This window comes from Centroberyx affinis, unplaced genomic scaffold (assembly GCF_046629955.1).
Source record: "Centroberyx affinis isolate AG114_WGS23_722 - 3 ecotype Tasmania unplaced genomic scaffold, CSIRO-AGI_Caff_v1 ptg004359l_1, whole genome shotgun sequence".
NCBI classification, from domain to species: Eukaryota; Metazoa; Chordata; class Actinopteri; order Beryciformes; family Berycidae; genus Centroberyx; species Centroberyx affinis.
Window position 1 is genome coordinate 148,929 of NW_027282055.1, and position 22,993 is coordinate 171,921.

The 22,993-nt window shown below is 43.7% G+C and overlaps 1 protein-coding gene across 2 annotated transcripts; it reads right to left on the bottom strand.

Annotated features, from left to right (window-relative positions):
- Positions 1–362: 362 nt before the first annotated feature.
- On the bottom strand, positions 363–18,654 carry LOC139664693 (guanine nucleotide-binding protein subunit beta-4). 2 transcript variants are annotated; one of them, XM_071543619.1, is made up of 11 exons: positions 18,459–18,654; positions 13,000–13,183; positions 12,416–12,454; positions 11,482–11,588; positions 9,086–9,100; positions 7,100–7,163; positions 5,606–5,768; positions 4,659–4,725; positions 4,188–4,389; positions 2,841–3,057; positions 363–1,525 (listed from the first exon to the last, which is right to left on the bottom strand). In XM_071543619.1, the coding sequence occupies exons 2-11, from the start codon at positions 13,054–13,056 to the stop codon at positions 1,419–1,421; spliced, it is 1,038 nt and encodes a 345-aa protein (XP_071399720.1). In that variant the 5' UTR covers positions 13,057–13,183; positions 18,459–18,654; the 3' UTR covers positions 363–1,418. The 2 variants fall into 2 exon arrangements, with proteins under 2 accessions (XP_071399720.1, XP_071399719.1); XM_071543618.1 differs by lacking the exon at positions 9,086–9,100.
- Between the last annotated feature and the right edge of the window lie 4,339 nt (positions 18,655–22,993).

Here is a 22,993-nt window from a genome sequence, read left to right on the forward strand (position 1 = left end):
AAGCAAAGCCTCCGTTTTTTGACCAATATCGGGTTATCAATCGTATCACACAGTTAGTTGTTGATTTGCACGGGATGGACGTGGGCTTCAGATATTCAGCATCCAATGATTTGAGACCACAATCCAGCGAGGAGGGAGCAAAGGACAATGCAGGGCCTCCGATCAGATACAGAAGTCTTCTATCTTAGCCTAGAATTCACCAGTTTCTACTTTGGAGCTAAAGCTGCATCCAGACTTGAAAAAAAAAAAAAAACGCCTTTTGTTGGCGTAGAAGCTTTCTCTATACACAACCACGACAGTGTGACAGGTTCCTTTGAGAAGAAAACTGCAGATTGTGGCAAGGAATGCCAACGGGTTATGTAAAAAAAAAAAAAAAAAGAAAGTATAATATCATCACCATCACAGCCATCATTCACATGTACACAACATTTTTTAGTTACAGGTTGCGTGTGTATGCCCAGTGCCTGTAACCATCACACACACATACACATACACACACACATGCACACATACACATGAGGAAAGTGAGATTAAAATTCAGAGAATGTGTTACCCAAAGCTGGGCCAAACAGTATTTTGCAAATACTTTTTTAAAATTAGTTTTAACTTATTTCGGTGCCAGACGGGTATAGAAAACCCCACCCATCTGGTACCCAAGTAGGATAAAATAAACGCTAAGAATTAGTATTTGCAATGACTACTTGGCCCAGGTCTGGTATTATCCTGTGTAGTAATGTGAATATTATGTACATTTGAAATAAAACATAAAACAAAACCCCCAAAATCATAAAAAAAACTCAAGGGTGGGAAATAAACTACAAAAATATATACATACACATTATATATGCATATATCATATATACACACATAATGCTATACATATATACTGTATTTATATATACATTTACATATTACACACAGACTGTCCTCTAGTTTGGTGGTAACCATGGTAACATGCGCTCTTTATCGCCCCCTAGCCTAGGATTGGAGGAAGGGGCGAAATCGATTTCCTCTTTTTTTCTTTTTTTTTCCTTCTATTTTTCATAACTCGTCTTTTAGCTTTTTTTTGATTGGACAACTCTACTGGAAAAGCTCTTGTTGTTGTTGTTGTTGTTGTTGTTGTTGTTGTTGTTGTTGTTTTTGTTGTTGTTGTGTAATAGCTGGGTAAAAAAACGTCACTTGGAAAGGTAGAAAGAGTTGGTACTTTCTCACAGGTGGGCAGGTCGCCGGTGGAGAGGAGGAGAACTGGGGTGAGTTAGATTTCGGTTGACACAGTGTTCACCCCTCAGGTCCAGCCCAGCAGAATCGGTGGAGAAGGAGGAGGAGCTGGGATGGGGGGGGGGGGGGGGGGGGGGGGGGGGAGGAGGGGAGGATGGGGGATGGTGGGCGGGGTCTCAGAGAAGAGGGAGCAGGTTTGTTTAGTTCCAGATCCGGAGGAAACTGTCCCAGGAGCCGGTGGCTACGGCCATGCCATCTTCTGTCACGCCTAAGCAGCTCACCCTGTTGTCGTGGCCCGCCAGCACACCTGGACGTGCAGAAACAGACAGTCACAGGTCGATTACAAGCTAGTACAGACCAATCACAGTCAGTCATGGCAACATCAGTAACCACTCAAGACATAACTGAACATCACGATTTGTAATGTCATTAATCACTCAGGAATCACTGGAAGTCACAAGGTTTGTAACATCAGCAGTCACACTATGATGACTCTAATGATGTAACCCATCTGATACCAATATGAACCGAAAGTGATGTCAAAAAGACACATACAAAGTGTAACAATAATAAAGATGTCAAATCTGTTTTTTCTGTTTTCACCTACACCTCTGCTCTCTATGCAGGCTGGTCTTCTGGCTAACATGGGAGAAATCTGTTTCCCCTAAAAAATGTGTTTTCCCTGGCAGTGTGTCTTTGTCTCAATTTCACGGCAGGGGAACAAAATAACAAAATCATTTTAAAGTTTGTGGATTGTTTTCCTATCTCTGGCTTTTCAAACGGTAAAACAAAAATTTCACGGTATTACAAAGAATGAAAGTAGTCTACCAAAAGAAATCTAACCGGAGATCATGCTTGTTTGTCATCTTCTCAAACCACAAGCATCCACTGATGCTGTAAGGAAGTCGTCAGGCTGTACATTACATTCGTCTTTCCCCACAACACACACAGAGTACGAAACTAGGACACACCGCCAAGGAAATACATATTCTTGGGAATACATATTTTGGCACAACACCGGGACAGAAACCAAGCTGCTATGGGTGCTAAAATTATCACTAAATTGTCCCAGGTGAATGATGTAAGATTTACTTATTGTCATGGCAACACTGGCAGATTGTGATTTGAGCGTTCAAATACAATTCACATGTAGGTTGCATCATGCCTTGGACATCCAAAAGCCTGTGTGGTCAAGATCAGAATTGAAAAAATGCAACTCCATGCAGCTTTTTGCTGATTAGAAAACATCAGGTCTGTGTCAAGGGAAGGAAGGAAAAAATGAAAGCTGAATTGCAGTGTAAATGTAGCCTAAGAAATCATTTGAAGTCACAGGATTTGTAATATTGCTAATCGCTTATAATCACGCAAAGTACTTGATGACGTCAATGTAAAGCTACATTGACGTCATCAATGTAGCTTACTAATCACTCAGAAAATCACTGAAGTTGCTAATCCCTCTTTTTGCCTGTTGCCTCTATGAAACTAACAGATTTAAAAACTTCAACTCCATCTTGCTTATCAGAAAACAGACCCTTGTTCTAACTACACAAGCCGAACTATTCTTTAAACCAAGATGGTGCCTAAATCCTGAAAACCACAACGGGGCGGCGGGCTCGGCTCACCTGCGCGCTCGGCTTTCAGGGTGTCCCAGACGTTGCAGTTGAAGTCGTCGTAGCCGGCCAGCAGCAGGCGGCCGCTCTTGGAGAAGGCCACGGAGGTGATGCCACAGATGATGTTGTCGTGGCTGTACATCATCAGCTCCTGGTCGGCGCGCAGGTCGAACAGCCGGCAGGTGGCGTCGTCCGAGCCGGTGCAGAAGGCGTTCCCGTTGGGGAAAAACTGAGGAGAAAGAGAAAGAAGTTAAGTAAGAATTTGTTTAACTGTATCGTGGTTTTGTAGCATGGGGGTGAGAGATGGGATTAACTCTCAGAGAGGCTTCTGGTCTGTCCCAGAGCCTTACATCCCACCTGGGGGCTGTAAAGAGGAATAAATGGGTAAAATACTGACTTGCTTAAAAAGAGAACTTCCAGATGTGTAATATGTCCGGTGTTCAAGCTCATTCTTTGGCTCATTCTTTTCTTTGAATAACAATGCGTGTGCAGTTGTAGAAACGTCAGTCCATACAAAATCCCAGTGTTTCAACATCCATTTGCTAGTTATGTACTGTAGTTATATGCACAATGGTCGTGTGACCATCACCTTGCACTTATTCCACTTTGGAATAAAATTGACTTATATGTCAGATAAAAAACCTCTCAACCTCATTTTTAACAATGTGTGGGTTTCCTACTACTTACTATACTTGTATCAGCTGTATCACCTACGCACCTAAAAAGACTGGATGTGGACCTCAAATAAGGCACAGTGAGTTTGATCCTACTGAGTCTATGCTCTGCAATTTATTTCTCACTCATTGTCCTGTGGGTTATGAAGCTTGCTCAGCCCACAAAGGACCATGTGAACCATCAGTTAAAGTAATAATCTGCAACATTTTCATATAAATAAATGTCAATTTTGCTACTTTCTATCATTGATTGATTGATAAAACACAACAGTGATTCAACTTGTAGCCAGTTCATAAAAGCTTTTCCATTTGCTGTTCTAAAAACCTGGTGTCTGGTAGGACTTTATGTTCCTGGCAGCAACAGCGCTTTGTTTGGAATAAACAGAAGAAGACCTGGGTAGTTAGCATGAGCAGTGATAGCCACCATGGCTGAACAGACAAAGAAAAGAGCGCCACCTACAGAAACTCAAACTGCATCAACAGAAAATCCAAGGAAAAAGACGTCACAGTCTGTGGGAAGTGCAATGCAGAAACGCCACAGCAATGAGCTCTTAGCAACAAAGATGAACAAATTTGGAACTATTAGGTTTTCACATGAGTACAGCGATAGGGAACCGTTGTCGAATTAATGCGGTGCTTCATTCATTAATCCGTCACACCCCTCCCATCTTGCCCCGCTACTCACGCTGACGGCGTTGATGTCGGACACGTGGCCGGTGAAGGATTGCCTGCACATGCCGTCGCGGACGTCCCACAGCTTGGCGGTGGCGTCGCAGGCGCCCGACACGAAGGTCTTGTAGTCCGGGCTGAGGGAGAGGCTCATCACGTCGCCCGTGTGGCCGGTGAAGGTAGTGGCCTGCTGGCCCGTCTCTATGTCCCACAACGCACTGCAAGACAGGATGTAGTGGTGAGATAAGAGTGAGATCGGTTTCCCCCAAATTGCACAATATGGCAAGTTATTATGTAAATATAATACCCAATAGGCACAGTGGGAGTGAGATACTGTAGTAAGAGGTAGAACAAGGGAGAGAGACATATTTTTGTACCTATTAAATGTTAATGTCTAAATATTCCTAAATTTTGCCTTTTATAGTATTTTCTCTGAACTTTAAATTGAACACCCAAGCTGCAGAGGAGCAGAGAGCTGCTCACTCACCAGGTCGTGTCTCCGGAGCTGGTCACTATCTGGTTGTCATCCAAGAAACGACAGCAGGACAAATAACCTGCAGACACAAAGAGGCTCAGCATCAGTTGAGAAACACTCTCCTCTCCCTAAGCAAATATTACTGCAGTGCCCATGAGCAAGGCACTTAACCCTCAACTGCTACCATGATGCTGCTTAGTGGCCAACCGTAGGACATTGTTACACACTGTGAACATGTGTAACTGAAAAACAGCTTGCATGCTTCCCTGGAATAAAATAAAACAGTACAATATACTCTTTATATATGTTACACAGGGCCAAATGAAGGTGAAAACAAGATAGCTGCTACTAAATGGATCTATTATATGTTAAACTCTAAGTTACTGAAATTAGAAAATACTGATTATACAGAGTACAAGGAGACTTTCTATTCAACCAACCCTAACCTAACAAAATGAACAAAATGATCAGTTATTATAACAAAGGGAAGACTTAGAACTGTTCGCTCTAATTAAGGCCCATAGTGAAGGCCCATTTTATTTAGGGATGGGAAAATACTGTATATATCGAAATTCAATATATTACAATACAAAAATGTGTAAATACATATCATTGGGCAGAAAAATTGTGAAATAAGCTAAATTTTATTCTGCTGTAGTAATCACTACTGAGATGCTGGCCCATCACAATTTCACAAGCTCTCCATCCAAATTATATTATTTGCACTTTAATGACATTTTTTTTATTGTTGTTTATATTCTAGCAGGACAATGCCATTGCTAAATAGATTTGTGTCTCAGAAATAAACATACAATAACATTGGACTTTTATGCATTACATCGTATCATGGTTGTCTCGAATTGTGAACCCCATATCACGTATTGAATCATATCATGAGATAAGCGTGTCGTCCCATCCCTAATTATATTCCCATTATTTTCGGCGGGCCCTCTGCCTACCTGTGTGTCCAGGTAGCTCTCGGGTGACGCGCACGTTGCCCTCGCGGGTCTTGAGGCTGTAGATGGAGCAGATGTTGTCCAGGCCTCCGCAGGCCACATAGTTCCCAGAGGGGGCGTAGGCGCACGTCATCACCCAGGAGGAGCGCAGCGGGATGGCATGCATCTGAGGAGGAGGGGAGTCAGGATCAATTCATTCACCAAGTGCAATAAATGTGCAGTAGTGAAAGTGTTTCAATACAAAATGAGATAAAGGGTGACACCTGTTCTGACAAAATCCAAAAATAAAAATGAATTATGGCACTTTTAAGTCCTCAAATGCTAAAATTACTTTTACAAATTGGATATTCTATATTTTGGAGACACTGAAGGATGAGCCTCAGGTGATGATTTGTTGTTTTTCCAAAATGGATATATAGTGTTTTAGAAATGAACTCTCCACTTTGTCTGGGTGGTATTGGTGTAGAGACTTGTCAATAACAAACATACTGACAAAATTACATCCTGGCACAGATGGTGCAGAGACAACAGGACTTGACATACAGTGCAAGACATGTGGGGTGTGTCTGGACTGCGGATGTTACAACACTGATACAGGCAGGGTTTTCCTCTGCTGTAGAGGTTTAGATGGTAGATGGTTGCCTGTGCAACTGAAAGACACAAAATACACCAGAAAAACATGGGAGTGGCAGTTCTCCAGACTACAATAAATAAGGCAACACCTCAATTGTAGCCTATTTTATTGATGGCCACACCAGGCTGACATGTTTTGCCAAAAGTCTTCATCAGATCATTATTAAATTCCTTTCGGGTGGTCAGACAAAGCCTTTATGTGGACTGTAAGAATTTAACAGACAGTAAAAACCCTGGCTAACAGTAATACTGTGTGATGTTTTTGGGAGGTTAAGTGTTTTGGAACCAGGGCAGGAAACTGGTATTTCCATCCACTGGTTATAATGGCTGAAAAAGCACAAGCCAGTGGACACTTTCACTATTTTACCAGCCAAATATTATTTTTAGAATACAAACAGGAAGCTAGCTGCCAGTGGCTAGCACAGCAGACAAACCTACTAGCCAAAGTCAAGATTTTTCAGCATTTGGCTGGTGGCTTAATTTCCCACCGTGTTTATATCTGTCCTCATTGGATTTCCTCTCCCGGGCAGTGTTTAAGTGGTAAGGAAGAAACCTAGCTGCAAACATGCTGGCGGAAAAGAAACCAACATTCAAGCCAAAAATTACAGCCTTTACACTAAAAAGGGACCACTTGAAAGTCAATATCAATGTGTTGAATCATCCTTTCAATCCTAAACTCACTGAGGAGAGTCGGTGAGACGCAATCTGGATCAGAGCAGCACTAAGAGCAGAGAGACACTGCTGCTGCCTACAACAAGGTTTGTTGACTACTGTGTACGCCAAGCGCTTTAGCTCTCTCAGATGGATTTTTAATGTAACTGTGTGAATATTTTACCATCTGCGGCTGATGATCGTTCCTCTCACCTTATTTGTTGTGTAGCTGTCCCAGATGATCAGCTTGCCGTCTTGCGAGGCGCTGACAAGTAACCTGGACAAAAAGAAAATGACAGGAACTTGAGAACAGGCCGACACATTTCAGAACCCGACATAATCTAAAGTACATGCATCTAGATCGTAAAAAAAAAAAAAAAGCAATGGGAGCCGGCTACCCTACAGTTTAAGTGAATGAGTACAAGGTGCTCCGTCCAAAAGCATTTCAAATTCAGCATGAGCTCCCTACTCCTTTCTCCCTCTTTCCTTCCCCTGTCCCCCCTCTCTCTCTTCCCTCTTTCTCTTCCCCTGTTCCCCCCCTCTCTCTTCCCTCTTTCTCTTCCCCCGTTCCCCCCCTCTCTCTCTTCCCTCTTTCTCTCCCTCTCCTGGTGGAAAACCTCCTCATTCCAGGGCAGCAGCCACAGGCATCCAGGGAAGCCACTTTGAATGTGCCACTACTGCATGTAATATTCATTACCCCAGTTATGTGAAAGTCTCTACAGTCAGGTGGGAGGTGGTGGAGGGGGGCGAGAGCAGGAGAAAGAGGCTGAGGCCGGGCGGGGCAGGAAAGAGGGGTGAGATAGAGAGCAAGAGGAAAAGAAGGGAAAAGAGACGGAGATGGAAATAGGGAGAGGAATAGAAGGGAGTGAGTGGGGGAGAGAGAGAGAGAGTGAGATGCAGAGAGAGGGCGAGCAGCAGAAACAGTGAGAGGAGAGGAGAGAGAGAGAGAGAGCCAGGTGGTGGTGGGTGGATGGGTGGATGGGTGGATGGGTGGGAGGTGGGTGGGGGTGGGGTTAGGGGGGGGGGCAGGGCAGGAAAGAGGGGTGAGATAGACAGCAAGAGGAAAAGAGGGAAAAGAGACGGAGATGGAGATAGGATGAAGAGAGAGGAATAGAAGGGAGTGAGTGGGGGAGAGAGAGAGAGAGAGAGTGGAGATGCAGAGAGAGTGAGCAGCAGAAACAGTAAGAGAGAGAGAGAGAGAGAGCCTATATCCCCCCATCCCTCCCTCCCTCCCCCCCTCCCTCGGTTGGGTGTTTCCGTCTCCCCGGGGACAGGAAGTGGTTCGACGGTGCGGCGCTACAATCAAGGGGAGCGCCACCACGCTCAAATGTCAACGGCTGTATACAAAATAAACACTGGCCTCCCGCAGGGTCACCCAGAGGGTACTAGACACACACACACACACACACACACGTGCGTACATGTCCACACACACACACACACACACACACACACACTTTTGGTAACAGTAAGAATAATTAGGAATGAATAGCCTATGCCTAATTAGCTGCGGGTAATATTGAGCTCATTGATAAAACATACTGTAGTTGGACTCAGTTGGACTTGATGGAAGTGTATGTTCTACGTTTTCTAAGAATCTACAAGATTTCGTAAGACACAGCTGAATTATCCGAAAGCAGAACCTTTCTTTGGCCATGTATCGTCAACTTCCAGTTTCTTCCCTGCGGGTGAGGTTCAGTGCGATGCATGCATACTATGGGAAAATGAACATGATCTTGACCGATCATCTGTCAGTGCTCGTAACGAACAACAGCAGCAGCAAAAGAAGAAGTTAAAGAAGCAGTTTGTAAGTTTCATTTGTTTTTGTTCATGTTGCCTCTTTTGACGGCCGCCTGCTGACCTAGTTACAACTCAACATGTTCAACCACAATTACTATACTGGACTCCATTGGATGCTTAAGCTTTACTTAATGATCCCTCTTGAATTATGATAACATATTTCAAAGTTTTAAATCTTACAAACTGCATCTTTAAGGAAATATTCGGTAAGCTATGGTGACTGCCTGTCTGTGCCTTGCAAACGTCATTACTGTGCTCATAGTGGTGGGGGTAAAATAGTGCCAGTACTTATAATAACAGCAGTAGTAGTGGAGGTGGCAGTAGTGATAGTTTTTCATGGTGGTATTAGTCATTTTAGTAGAATAATAATAGTAGTAGTAATAGTGTATAGCCCCACACCTGGGACTGCCGTCACTGCCCCAGTGCATTGCATTGGGAGACAGACAGATACAAAGACAGATGGACAGAGAGAAAGATAAACAGTGACACATACATATTAAACACAGACAGAGAAGAGATTATAACACCGGTGATGCAAGTCGTTGTGTGCTCCTAGATCTTGAGTTACTGTCCCAATATACGTTTGTAGTGACAGAGATGCTGGTAACTGATATACGGCTTCTTACTAATGGTTGATTGTAATGCTGGTGATCTAGGAATTTAAGCAATTTAAGGTTATTCTACTGCTTATTCATTCATTGTAAGTTACAGTAGATAAGAATGTCAGTTAAATGCTGAAAATGTAAATGTTAATGACCTGGTACTTAAGTAGTAACGCTGTGTCCCATATCTGACGACTATATCCCATTCCAAATCTCCCTTATTATACAAAGAATTTAATTCCATGTGTAACAAAAAATGCTCAATTTCACTACAATGCAATACTATGACTGATTGACTGTGGATTATTATTTTTTAGCTGCCAACAGATCATTGTTTTTATTTGACTATTTGATTGACTACAGTTTAGTGTTGTTATTTTGCTGCTGTTGCCTTTGATTTTCTGTATGCTAGGACTTCGGTTGTCGTGTGTAAAGTGTCTGTTTTTATTCACCTGGCTGCAAAATAATTTCCCCTTAGGGATAATAAAGTGGAACTGAATTGAACTGGAAAGTGACAGGTTTGATCCCTGTAACAGCCAGTGTGTATCTGTCAACAGTCATGATGTGACTTATCAAAGTGTCCTTAAAAAAAAACAAGACACTGATCTCCTACCTGTTCTGGATAAGAGCGGCCGCTAAAAGCCCAAAATGTAAACGGAGACGATGGTCCGGTACATTGCAGAGACCTTGACATTAATAGTAAGGGGTAATTTGAAGAGGAATGACATCTCCCTTATTATCAACAACATGAAATGCATCCCTATCACTGACATTGAATTCTGCGCAAACATAGAGGGAAAACTGTGTTTTACCTGCTCACCATCTCCCATGTTAAAATCCAACAGACTGCCCACTAGTAACAGTCACGATGTTTGTTAACATTACTAGTCATAGAGGTAGAAATCTATACTTTTCTGGCAATAGTCCTGGTTTCAGTAACATTCCTATTCCTCGTGGTAGCAGCCTACAAGTTTTAACATAACACTCACAGATAATAGCCATATGGTGTTATACTCAACGCTCCTACTCAATCTATAACAAAAATGCAACAGAATCGTACAGCTAGTGGCATTACTAGTCTTGCTGCACTGATAATAACAGCTGTGGTAGTAAGTAGCATTGCTGGTCTCAGGGGCAGGGGGGCTGCTAATGGGGGGAAAAGGGGAGAGTGCTTCCAGGGGCCCCAGTCATAAGGGGCCCTTCAGAGAGGGCAGGTGATACTGTCCTTAGTAAGGTGCATCGGGTCGAGAAGAGTCCAGTATCAGGTCTTGTCAGGGGGCCCAGAATTTCCAGCAGCGCCCCTGTCATCGGCAGCAGTCTATAAATCCAAATTAGTAACAATTGTGGTGTCGGGAACATTACTAATAATAGTGTGGTAGTCTATCGTCATACCTGGAGCTGCTGCCAAGAGCACTGCATAGATCAGGGATGGGCAACCAGGGGGGTCATGCAGGTTTCCTTCCAACCAAACACTACAGCAGCTGATTTCACTGACTAGTTCCTCCTCTATGGCTGAAATGAAATCATCTGGTGCGGTGTTTGGTTGGAGTGAAAACCTGCACAGTCTCGGCCCTCCATGACACACGGTGTCCTAACCCTGCTACAGATCTTGATAGTAATAGTTGTGGTGTGCCAGTAGTAGCAGTCTAGAGATTTTAACAGTTGGCCCATTAGCAAGGTCAGAAATTAATGGGGACTCTCATAAAATGCCTGTGAAACTAAAAATGAAGGCGCAAAAAATGGCACAGTATAATTATGAGTAGTCTTTTGTGCATTTCACCCTGCTCCCATTTGTTTTTGCACATGAATGCAACTACTGTCCCCCGTGGGCCACCGTAGGTAATTCATGGGACCCTATAACCTGGCCATTTGTTCCAGTGCGTGGTTCTGGGTGAGAAATATGGAGTGTTTTTTTTTTTTATCAGAAAACAACCAAGCACGCAGCCTGAAGCAGCAGAAAATGCAGACCCCACACAAACCACTGCTTCATCATAAAAACAAACAAACAAACAAACATCAATAACAAACAACTGCATCGTAAAAAAGTCAACAGTTGAGGGGTGGAAGATGGACTGGTTGGGGACAGAGCAGAAAAACGGCACGATCCTCTTCTGTAAGGCCTGCTGCTAGTTTACAACAGTCGAAAAGAAGATAATTAATACTCCTAAAACATTAGTACTCCAGCCACCCTACCTGGAGTCGCTGCCCCAGTGCATTGCATAGATCTTGGCCAGGTGGCCCCTGAGAGTGCGTCGCGTCCGCATCTGTATCCGGCCCACTGAGTCCAGACCAGCTGTGATCTGCCAAAACACAGGAAGCAGCGTCAGCGGCGAGACACGAGGCCCACACACTTATCACCACAAACACACACCGCTGGATACAGGACGCCGGCCGGGACTCCAGAAGTGACCCGACATCACTCTGAATGGGACAGCTTACAGTGTCGGGTGATAGTGATGTATAATACTGGATTATGCTGTTATAAAGTCGTATGTGTTGTAATTTTGTATGTATAATATAATGTCTATGTAATGTTCATGTGGATTCAGAGCGACAGAAATGTTTGTAAATGCTGACTGTTTGAGAGGAGACCAGGGCATGGGAATATTTGTTATATCTATTTTTTGATTCTATCTTGATTAACCATTCATTTAGTACATTTTTGTTGCATACAGTAATAAATCTTACTATGGGATATTCACCAGTCATGTAGGCTTATTTGGCCTAAAAACAGACCTAAAAAATGTCAGAAAAACTATCTTAGAATAAAGAAGATAGTTATACTCAAAGCTTAACTCATGGTATACATGTAGTTAGCTGTTTGTTTTTTGTTTTTTTTGTTAGAAAATTTGAAACCCCAAATTGTCATGCAAAAACTATTTTGTATTGTAACTATTTTGTTTTGTCTTGTGGTTTGGCTTGTGGATGAGTTACATTAATTTATTTTCCTCACATTAGGGTTCCAGTAGCCTCCTTTTGGGCCACTGACAGTTACTTTTACATCTTCAACAACCCATTCTTATGCAAAACAGCATGTTCATGCAAAACAGCACGTTTTGCATGAGCTTGTCCGAATGCCAGGGAAAAGCCAGGCCATTACGCCTAATGTGGAGAGGAAGTCCCTTACCTGTGACAGAGTGGAGTCACTGCAGGCTTTCCTGGCATCCTGCAACACAACAGCAACCAGTTACTGATCAGCTAGTTTATCATGTTGGACAGCTAGGAATTTAAGATTATTCAACCATTGCTAAACTTGATGTGCATGCAATTAATACACACACAAACACAGTAATAAAACAAAAAGAGAACCTGAAACATAAACAACTTCCTCTGACAAAACTGCTTTTACAGAATGTGTCTGAACACGTGCCGTAAGTTATTAGCGATCACAGGGACAGAGCGTCTCAGTGATCTCAGCATAATCATACAGCAACGACTGACATTTATAGATTAATTCACAGAATCCAATTGCTCCCAGAGAACGGAGGTGGCTGACTGATAAGTTGAAGCGCGTCACAGCCTCATCTGAAACTACATGAGTCACGGCTTGGAATGAATTGTTGGAGTGACACACACGTGATGTGCACACACATGCATGTACACTCATACACACACACACACACACACACACACACACAAACATAAACAAGCAGACAGACACAGACACACACACACACACACACACACACACACACACAGACGCTCCCGTACCCGGATCTGATTGCGTAGTTGCTCGGCTTCCTGCCGTAACTGTTCCAGCTCGCTCATTGTCCCTCGGTGATGTGTTCAGGCCGCGCTCCGCTTCGAATACTGACTGGGCTGGGAAAACACACACACGCGCGTGCACACACACACACACTCTCTCTCACACGCACACACTCTTTCCAGCTGACACCTGCAGGACATACAGAGAGAGAGAGAGATAGAGAGAGATACTGTAAGTTCAACAGACAGAGTGAGGGATGGGGCTCTTCGGACGGGAAGGCTACCATCAAACAAACAGAGGTATCCTGTGGGCTTGGCTGTTTTGGTTCGTACCAAAGGGGAGGGAGGTGCTGTAGGGAGGGGAAGAGGGGGGTAAGGGGGGAAGATGGGGGGAGGAGCTGGGGAGGGGAGGGAGGGAGGGGGGGGGGGGGGGGGGGGGGGGCGTCTACCCTGAGCCCAGGCACCGCAGAGGGTGGCCTGGCTCTTCAAACACCCCCGGTCTGGTTCAAAAGGCCATCTGAGCCGGGCTCTGACCTTTCCTGACTCAATCGGCCTTTTGTGTTGTTGCATTGTGCTGTTTGCTCGGCCCGCCCCATCGAGCCCTGCAGAATGTTGGACGTGTGTGTGTGTGTGTGTGTGTACTGTAAGGAGCTGTGGATGGTTTATTAGATGACGTGTGCAAGCGAGAGAGAGAATTTGTGTGTGTAAGTCAATGTGTGTGTATATATTGTGTGTGTATTTGTTTATATGCATGTCTGGATAATTGTGTCAGATAGAGCATCTGTTTGTGTGTGCATGCGTGCGGTATATATGCATATGTATGTGTGTGTGTGTGTGTGTGTGTCGCCACTTCCCTTACCTTAGGGAGCCTGAATGTGGGTCACAGAGCACTTACACACTCCTCAGAAATGTTTGGACCATCGCCCCCCCCCTCCCCTCCTCCTCCTCCTCCTCTCAACCCCCCTCATTTTCCAGCCCGTTTTACAGCCTGCTGTCCAGAAGTCTAACCCTCCCAGATTAATTTTTCAGTTCCATTTTCTATAATTCAACAATTAGACCGAGTCCAGCCCATCCTCTCCACAGGAAATCATGTTGTTGTAAAGAGGGGGGATTTTTTTTTTTTTTTGCTTTATCTTCCTTTTTCCAGAAGCTTTACATCCACTGCTCGCCTTACATGAGGCCTAGTACAACGCACCGGCCGCAAAGTAGCACTGAAATCTAAGAGGCTAAAACCTAAATACTTCATTTTCTACATAGAGCAAGTAAACATGCTCAATTACGAAAATGCTTGAAAGTTCAAAGTGCTGAGATTTACGCTGCCTTTTAGAGCGTACTTTCATCTCGGTGGAAAGCTGCTCTTAAAGACTCACAATTAAATTAGGTTTTGGCCATTGTGCCTGTGCTCCGCTGACAAAAGAGAGGATGTCTTGGACCGCTCATCCTGGACTCTTGTCTCAGCCAAGGAGGCCTTTGACAATAACGAGGCATCAGGGACAGAGAGCGTTGCAATGCTTTTAGCTGCCCAGGAGTGACGTCACTCTCCCCCCGCGGCTGACGCAACCCCCCTGAAGAGAGGCTCTCAGCGTCAGCTCGCCTGTGATGTGGTGCTGCTCTACGACTGCGATGGATCTATTATATGCCTCTAAAATCTGCCACGTCACACAGAGGGCCTCGCGCGCTAGCAAACAAACCCGACATGACCTTCTATGGTCAGCTAAATATTTTCAATCGATAGTTTCAGCCTGAAGCTTGTGCCGGGAAACGCGCCGGAGCACACAAGAGAGATGAGAAATGAAAATGTGCGGAGGTGTGATGTAAGATGACGTTGAAGTATGTGACGCGTTCAGGTGCATTTCTGTCATAAAGCGGCTAAAAGGTTGGCCGAAACTGACAGGTCAGATCTGAGGCGGGCCGCAACATCTTTTACTTGTCATACATTTCGACCTGCTTTGCGGGAATGCCACACATTTCCTCACACTTGGACACTGGGAGATGATTACTATATAGTCATTTAGAAACCAAAACAGGCTACTCAAGACTAGCGATGCACTGTATGTGATGTAACCACACATCAACCACAATCAGCAAAACAAGCTGCTGTGACAGAGAGACGATGCCTACGAGGGAGGGACAAGAAAAAGTTTTCCTGTAACCTCTCAACTCTGACTTTTTAGAGAATTCTTTAGAGAATTTAGAGAAGTCTTAAACCTCAGTGGGCAGTGCTGTATGTGTGTGTGTGTGTGTGTGTGTGTGTGTGTGTGTGTGTGTGTGTCTTCTCTCCAGTTGTATGGCTGGAGTCATGCAGCCAGCCAGGCCCATGCAGGCCCAGAGCATGGCACAGGGAAAAGGGATGACAAAGGGGGAGCTGTGTGTGTTGGAGCTGCCTATTGTTTAGTATGTGGCAGCCGGCTATAGCAGCTAGTGCTGCTTGGCACCGCCACAGGCAGGACTCTGTGGGGCCGAGTCTGGCCATGGGAGGCTCTGACACCACCCACCCAACCTGTTCAGCAGAGGGCTGCGGTCGCACCTGGCAGCGTCCAGGTGTGAATGTGTACGAGTGAATATATGTGAAGCCAGGCGGTCGCTGCAAGCCTTAATTATTAACCTTTTTATTCCAGTTTAATAATGACAGTAAAATGGATTCTGTTTACCATGGGTGAAACACTGGCATGCAAGCTTTCTGTTTCGTTTTTATACCACTCAACCTCAAACAGAGACAGAGAGAGGAAGACAAAAGAGAGAGATAGGGGGAGAGAGAGAGAGAGAGAGAGAGAAAGAGAGAGAAAGAGAGAGAGAGAGCTGCCTCTTGCCTTAACTTCTCCCCAGGAAGGTCAGAGCGTCTGCCATCTTTCACTGTGGTCTAACGTTGCCGTAATGGGCCCCGGTCATGACATATTTGTTACAGGAGACACTGTCCCTTGGGTGCAGGTGTTCCTGCTGACCCTGCCCTTAGTGCCAGTTCATGTTCAGCAATAGGAAGCCACACAGCCACTGGACAGTGAGTGCTCCGTGGGAACCTGTCATGGACAAGATTAAAGCCTTTTCCTCCCAGTGTTTTTCAATTTGTCAAAACTTGATGAAGATCCACATCAGATCAAACATGAATGGAGTTACACAGCCCAGCATCTCACTTTGATAAGGATTTCACTATTGGTTAAATTTGTCACTGGGACCTAACGTGGCCTCTGCTCTTCTTGGGTCACATACAGTCGAAACTCATTCACGTGAGCTTCAGACTTGTAAAAATGTGGGTTAATTGAACAGCAGGGGGTGCAGGGGGTGCAGCGGTGCTGGGGGGCCACAGGGGGCTCGACATGAAATGACTAGGAAGTTAAGGATTTAACATTATTAACAGCTAGTTAGAGAGAGGGGTGGGGGGTCCAAACAAATTCTTGCACCATGGCCAATTATCAGTAAATTCTGCCAATGCTGCACAGACATACAGTGAAAATTTTAATATTCATCATTGCAAAAATAACATTCTATTAGTTAGGCCTAATTGTTTTAATTGTCAGTAGCTAATTAAAAGCCTTTCACCTCTGAGTTACATTGAACCTACATACATGCTGACATTTAGAGTCTGTGTGCATGTGTATTTTGTATTGCCAATGCATTTTGGGTAGCGAAGTTCTAATGTGCCGTGTATCATCTAATGGCTTAGCAATATCTGAGCTCTCTGTTTCTTGACCAAATATCAGCTTCTATATAATTCCTCACAGATTGTTTTTTTTTTATTTGCTTGTTTATGACAAACCCTGTTGGAAGATGCTGAAGATGCGCACTTAATCGTCAGAATATCAAGCTTGAGGTCTGTCAAACAATAATCCAGCTGAACATCTCGCCTTCACAATCTCTCTTTGTGAGCAATATTTAGGAGCGATTACCGCATCCGTACTGATGGGCCCGACTAAGGACAAAGAGCAAAACAACAAGAGTTAAGTGTGTGAAACTGAAAGTGGGAGGCAGGGCGGCTCCACCAGGTGTGAACTTGTTCAGGTAACTAATGACTATTCCAAACATCCCCAGAATGGAGGAATTATCTGCTGAGTTTCCAGTAAGCCAACAGTCAACTGGTATGAACATCTGGGGAAAACTGATGTTCAATATCATTTAAGTCAGATTAATTATGACAATAAATATGAAAAATACTTTAGAAAACATCTGGTATGAAGAATAGATCACCTATAGTAGTGTTAACAAATTACTGAAATTGTAATGAAAGCTTAATTACCTACATATTACCTATACATGTGTTCTAGTCTGATGGTTCCCAGTGGGGTCTGAGGACCTCTGGGGGTCCTTCAAATGATTTCAGGAGGTCCCCAGAAAAATCAGAAATACTTTAATTTCACTATTATTTAACTGAAACACAATGAATGAACATATAAAGATGACTATTTTGATTACAGGTTTCACTCTCCCCACCCCATCTACACTAGACAGTCGATGCAATTCTAAATTAAATCAACACCAGCTATAAAAATCTTCACAGCTTGGGTTCCTTCCACAAAAATCTCATCAAATTGAGGTCAATGGTCTGATGTGCATCTCAGTCCTTAACATGGACGGTTTGGGAAGCCCCGCTCTGGTCAATATTTGGGTTACGCTGGTGCAAGGCCAATACACACAGCTGGAGTGACAGGAGTCAAAACTGACGGCGTTTATTTTACTGTCACCACCTCCTTCTCCCGAGGCGTGGTGTTTGGGTTGCTGGCATATTGCTGAAACAACTAGCAGAAAAATAACAGTGATGTTGTCGCAGGTGGAAACATCAAGGATGAGTAGCAACTTTTACAAATTGCATATATTTGACATTGTAGCAGCAACAACCCACTGCTCACACTGAGAGGTAAAAGGTGTCACTGCTGTCAACTACAGCGCAGACAGGAAACCATGATAAACATCAGATGGTCACATACAGACTTGGTGTGTGATATTAACATAAACTAATCTGCCTGCATCTTTTCAGTCAGGAGAAATTTCTAATACAAGCAACAAATTGCTACGCGCCCCGTTACATGGACGAGCTACCAGTTGCCGCTCGGATGAAGGCGGATTGTCATGTATAATTGATAGTAAAAGGAAAAAAAATTAAAATATCTAGGGCATCTTGCTCCACATATGAGATGAACTGCAGCGTGAGATGTGAACGCCGCTCAAATGAATATGTTGTTATTGTAAGGTTTGGTGCCTATATTTCCGCCTGAGAGTCATTTGACAGCGCTGCAAGGCCGCGTTTTGATAACAGTGAATTTTCAGCAGAGGAAAGCTTGCCTCAGAAAAAAAAATAGCACAGAGAGAATAGTAGGCTGGGAACAGTTATGAAGAGCAATACTGCCCAACACACCGACAACATCTCACTATCCGGACGATTTTACGCATCTCCTCTATATAAAACAAAAGCCGACATGAGCAAAGCAGGAAATAAAGGCAAGAAAATATCAAGATAGACTACACGTCCTTACCTGAAACAGGCTTTTCGGCTCTGTCCGTCCTTCCAGTCCGTGTCACACTGATCCGTTTTCAAACACACATCATGGTCCCAGCTAGGAGAGGAATTACAAAGATAGCTTGTGTTAATTTTAAGACAATTAAACAGATTTAAAGGGCCAGGAGCTGGCGCAACTCGGGCAGGATTTGACTAAATTTTCACCAAGCAATCTAATCACCACACCCATGAAACTGGGAACATGGCAACAGCCTACGCTGAGGGGTGCGCGCGGAGAGAAGGCGCACATTTTTTGATTTACAAACCTGTTATAACATGTTAGAAAATACCATTACCTCACCAAATCGTCCTATATTTACGACCGTGTTTCCATCCGCTCGGTAATAAGATTTTCTTCTGCTTGTGCGCGCGAATCAACTGTGCCGAAACGGGTTGTGTAACCTACAGGAAAATGGTTTTGCCTGTCAGCCCCCTCAACAAAAAGGAACAGAATGGGATACAGGAAACAAATTGTAAACCTATGAAGCCTGGTAGTAGTAATTCAAATGGACTTCACCCCTGCTTTACCAAGCCAGTCTGTTTAGTCTAAAAACCTCTGTCGGAGATATATTAAAAAATACCGATACACCAATAAAGCAAAGAGAGTCGTGAAAGTGTGTCGATATCACAACTGGAGGTGAGGGGTGCGGTAGAAGCAAAGTACAGTATTTTATAGTCTGTGAATGTAATCTATTACTTTGTGACCTGTCAACATTATTATATTAGAATACATTTCCAGGCTATAATAAACAGAAAGTACCCTAGCTGTATGCCTATAATAAATTAAATATAAGGTAATATCTGCACGAAGTGACATGAAAAATATGGGAATTACTGAATAAAATACATTTTCAGGATTAAACGGTAATATCCAGTATTGCACATGCAGTATCATCAATGCAGAACAGTGGAGATTAATCGGTTACAGTCTAAAAAACAAAAATCGTTAAAAAAATCAAAAGTTAAAGCTACATAATGTTTGGATCGTGCCAAGTCTCGCCCTAGTATACCATGGCTGGCCTGCAGTGGGCTCATTGAAAAGGATCTCTCTCCATTAGGACAGGATGAATTTTTAATGGGGCCAATGAAAGGGAGCAGTGGGATAGGCTTTTCCATATCTCTGCACGAGCCATAATCAATGAAGGGGAGATGAAAGTTGCCCGGCCCTCGGTTTCCTTTTGGAATGGCATGGGGTCAGATTAAGTCTAATTGAATTCACACACAGCAGTAGATTAAGCGTGCCGGTCCCATTTCCCCCCTAAACGCATTATGGGGATTAGGATTAGGATGATAGCAGACATATTTTGTGGTTGGATTGTCAATGGTGCAGCCTGGATTTTGTCGTTGGTTTACAATACTACGATTATGACTGTTTTAAGGGAAATATGACTCAGTATGAGTTTGTTATTCCTATGTTCAAGGACAGTGGTTTTCAAGGTGTGGTCCAGGGTTCCCTATAGGGGTCCTGGAGGGGTTTGAATGGGTCCTCAAGCAAAAAGAAAAATAGTTTAATTCACTAGAAATTATTCCAGTTAGAGAATGCACTGTATAAGAATGACTTCTGTAATCATAGTTTCACTCTGTTATCTCCCCACATACAATTTAGACAGTTAAACAATTCAATACCAAATTGTAACAACAAAAATCCTCATATTGGGGTTCCTGGGACAAAGTCTTATAAAATCAGGGTCCGTGGCCTGATGTGAATCTATTTGGGGGTCTGTGGTATGAAAATGTTTGACAGTCTAAACAATATTTGCAAACATGAAGACTTGTCTGAAAGCCAGAAACCAGACAAGTCAAGTGGGAAAGAGGGTAAAGATGATTTGAGAAGAGTTCAGCCTTGGGGAGTGTCTGGTTCAAAACTGATGACAGTGCTATTGCTCATCTGGGTTTGAAAACCTAACCAAACATGTTGGCGTCATCACAGGTTAGAGTCGTAGTTCTTTGGTTTCTAACTTTTTAGAAGGAAAGACTTGAAAAAAGAGCTGTTCATTGTCACAAATATTGATTGGACTGTCCTCGGCTGCAGTATTAACATATGAATTCTTAAACCTTCAGTATAATCATGATGTTAGAATGGCAGAATTTGGCAGTTCTCATGAATACTGCGATAGTACGGAAGACGATACAATAAAACAAGATATGGCAATAACCTGAGCATGACATCATCTTGGATCAGCCCAAGCTTTTTGTCGATTCATGCCTTAAGTTGCAACAAACTGATTTGTGATTGCACAAGGTGCAATTCATTCTCAGCAATCCATGCCACGATCATAAATGAGAGCAACAGCCATAGCCTGTAAATGGATTATTTATCACGCAATTGTAGTTAAATACCAACTCGTCCTACGTTTTATAACAGTCAATTCATTAGCAGTTTTCTTTTTGCCTTTTTTTGGTCCAGAGAGGTTGATTGTACAGAGAAATGATAAATATGACTATTTAAGGCAGTCAAGTCTTCTTTCTGCTGTACGACAGTCTCTAGTGAGCAAAAGAGACTGAATTCATTAGCCAGCTGAGAATCAGAGTCAAGGTGTCCAAGCACATCCTTGGCCAATCAGGTCCCTTGGCCCATTGCTTGGCAACCAAAAGGAGAGGGAGGGAGCAAATTGACACTGTAAAAATAGCACATCAATAGCCTGGTGTCTGAAAAAAAAAAACACACATGCTGGTGAGGCTATAAATAGCCTCCCGGAGCTTGGAACAGGTATCCTCCTTGTACAGTATCTCAACTGTCTTTTGTCCATGATACACTTTTGCATAGATGCAAACCCAGCAGGGCTAGTGCAGAAGGAGCAGATGTAGATGTACATTAACATTCAGTCAGCTGTGTGGAATGATTTGAACGTTTGGGGGATTTTAGGGTTTCAGTGCCTGGAAAAATAACAAGAGCTGACCTCACATTATCCTTCCATTACAGTGTAAAAGCCTTTCCCGAAACTCACAACAGGTTGGCTTTTGTATGTCTTTGGTCCATGTTTTTGCCTAGATGCAAACCTGCTATGGCCTCTGGTGTGGTGACAGATTTGAATGAACAGTAACAATCAATAAGCTGCATGGACAAGTTTGCATGCTGGAGGCAGTTTATGGTTTTATGTCTTGCATGAATAACCTGGATGCTATCAGATATTTTCATACTGTCGGATGCGTACGTCTTCACATTGTTAAGAGTTATCACGTCGAGCTGGGTACTATCTGCTCTCTATCTGATCACTACAGTGTCACATTGTTAAAATGCATCACACCGAATTGCAGCATTACAGTGTGTCTTTCACATAATGGCAGAGCCGTGCAGAACACAGTCAAAAAATAGATCCACGATGTCCAATTCAGTTTCACAGGACTGCTCGAAAATGAGCCCAATACGTGGGTGATCGAATCAAGTGGAGATAATGGGACGTCAATCTAAAGCAGCTTCTCAACACCTATTTTTATCCGCACGTTCCCATTTTCTGCCCTCATGCGGCGACGCACCCCGACGACCTCCATGTAATACTTCCACTGTATCAAAGGCAATTAAAAGATGTAGCAACAGTAGAACCTTAAAAGGCTTTATCAGGGCCGTCTTATCCACCAGACATATCTCCAGGGGAGGCTGGCCGTTGCCACGGCAACCCTCACAAATGGCAACTGACGTCAAGAAGGTAGGAGAAATACCAGGGAGAGCCAGAGCTGCTATGCAAAATGGATCATTGAAAAAAGGGCCCTCTTGAAGAGTGCTAAAGTGACTTAAAATATGAGTGGCTTGCTGGGCTCGCCACCACCTCTCTCTCTCTCTCTCTCTCTCCCTCTCTCTATCTCTCCCTCTGAGTGCGTGTGTGTGATGAGGGAAATAGATGTTGACAGTTTCAGGGTTTTACTGGCTGACTGGCACAGCTTGAGCTAGGCTGGCCCGATTGAAACTATCCGTTTTGAGTCAAAAGCTGCTCATCAACCATCTCTTCATAACGCACACGATGGTTTCTATTCTAGTGGAGAAATCCTGTATCATTCATTCTATTACAACTGCGATCACAAGAGAACCAGATTCAGAAGTACTCTTCTCCTAGGAGGAATATGCGTGCTGTGATTGGATAAGAGCACATTACAGATGTTCTTCTGTGTGTCTCCAAAAAGCAAAACCTCTCAAATCAGAACACACGGCACCCGCACTGCAACTCGCTCAGACCGAAGCAAAGAGAGAGAGGGTTGGCACATCTGCTTGTCACCAGCCTCAGTCGATCCCATAGGATACACAACAACATTCACGCTTAGGTTCTCAGAAACTGATCAGTTCGGATCATGTTAAAGTCCAGAGCATAACTGCAGGCTGTTCCCTGTGTCCCTGTGTCGGGTTCTTGTCTAATCTCAGGCTATTGTTGGCCCAGGAGAGACTGTCACGGTGGCAGCTTGCTGAAGCGCCCTCATCATTTCTGCGATAATGCCTCTCATGTAGTGTTGGAGTCACACTCTCGAGAAGCATGACACTGATTGTGGAGCCCAGTTTGCTGATGGCAAAGGCCAAGTACT

Coding starts and splice junctions, on each gene's coding strand:
- LOC139664693 (XM_071543619.1), bottom strand. CDS start 13,056: ATGAGCGAGCTGGAACAGTTACGGCAGGAAGCCGAGCAACTACGCAAT. Junction 4,726..5,605: donor AGAGCTACCTGGACACACAG/GTAGGCAGAGGG, acceptor TTGTGTCTGCAG/GTTATTTGTCCTGCTGTCGT. Junction 4,390..4,658: donor AGCTCCGGAGACACGACCTG/GTGAGTGAGCAG, acceptor CCTGTCTTGCAG/TGCGTTGTGGGACATAGAGA.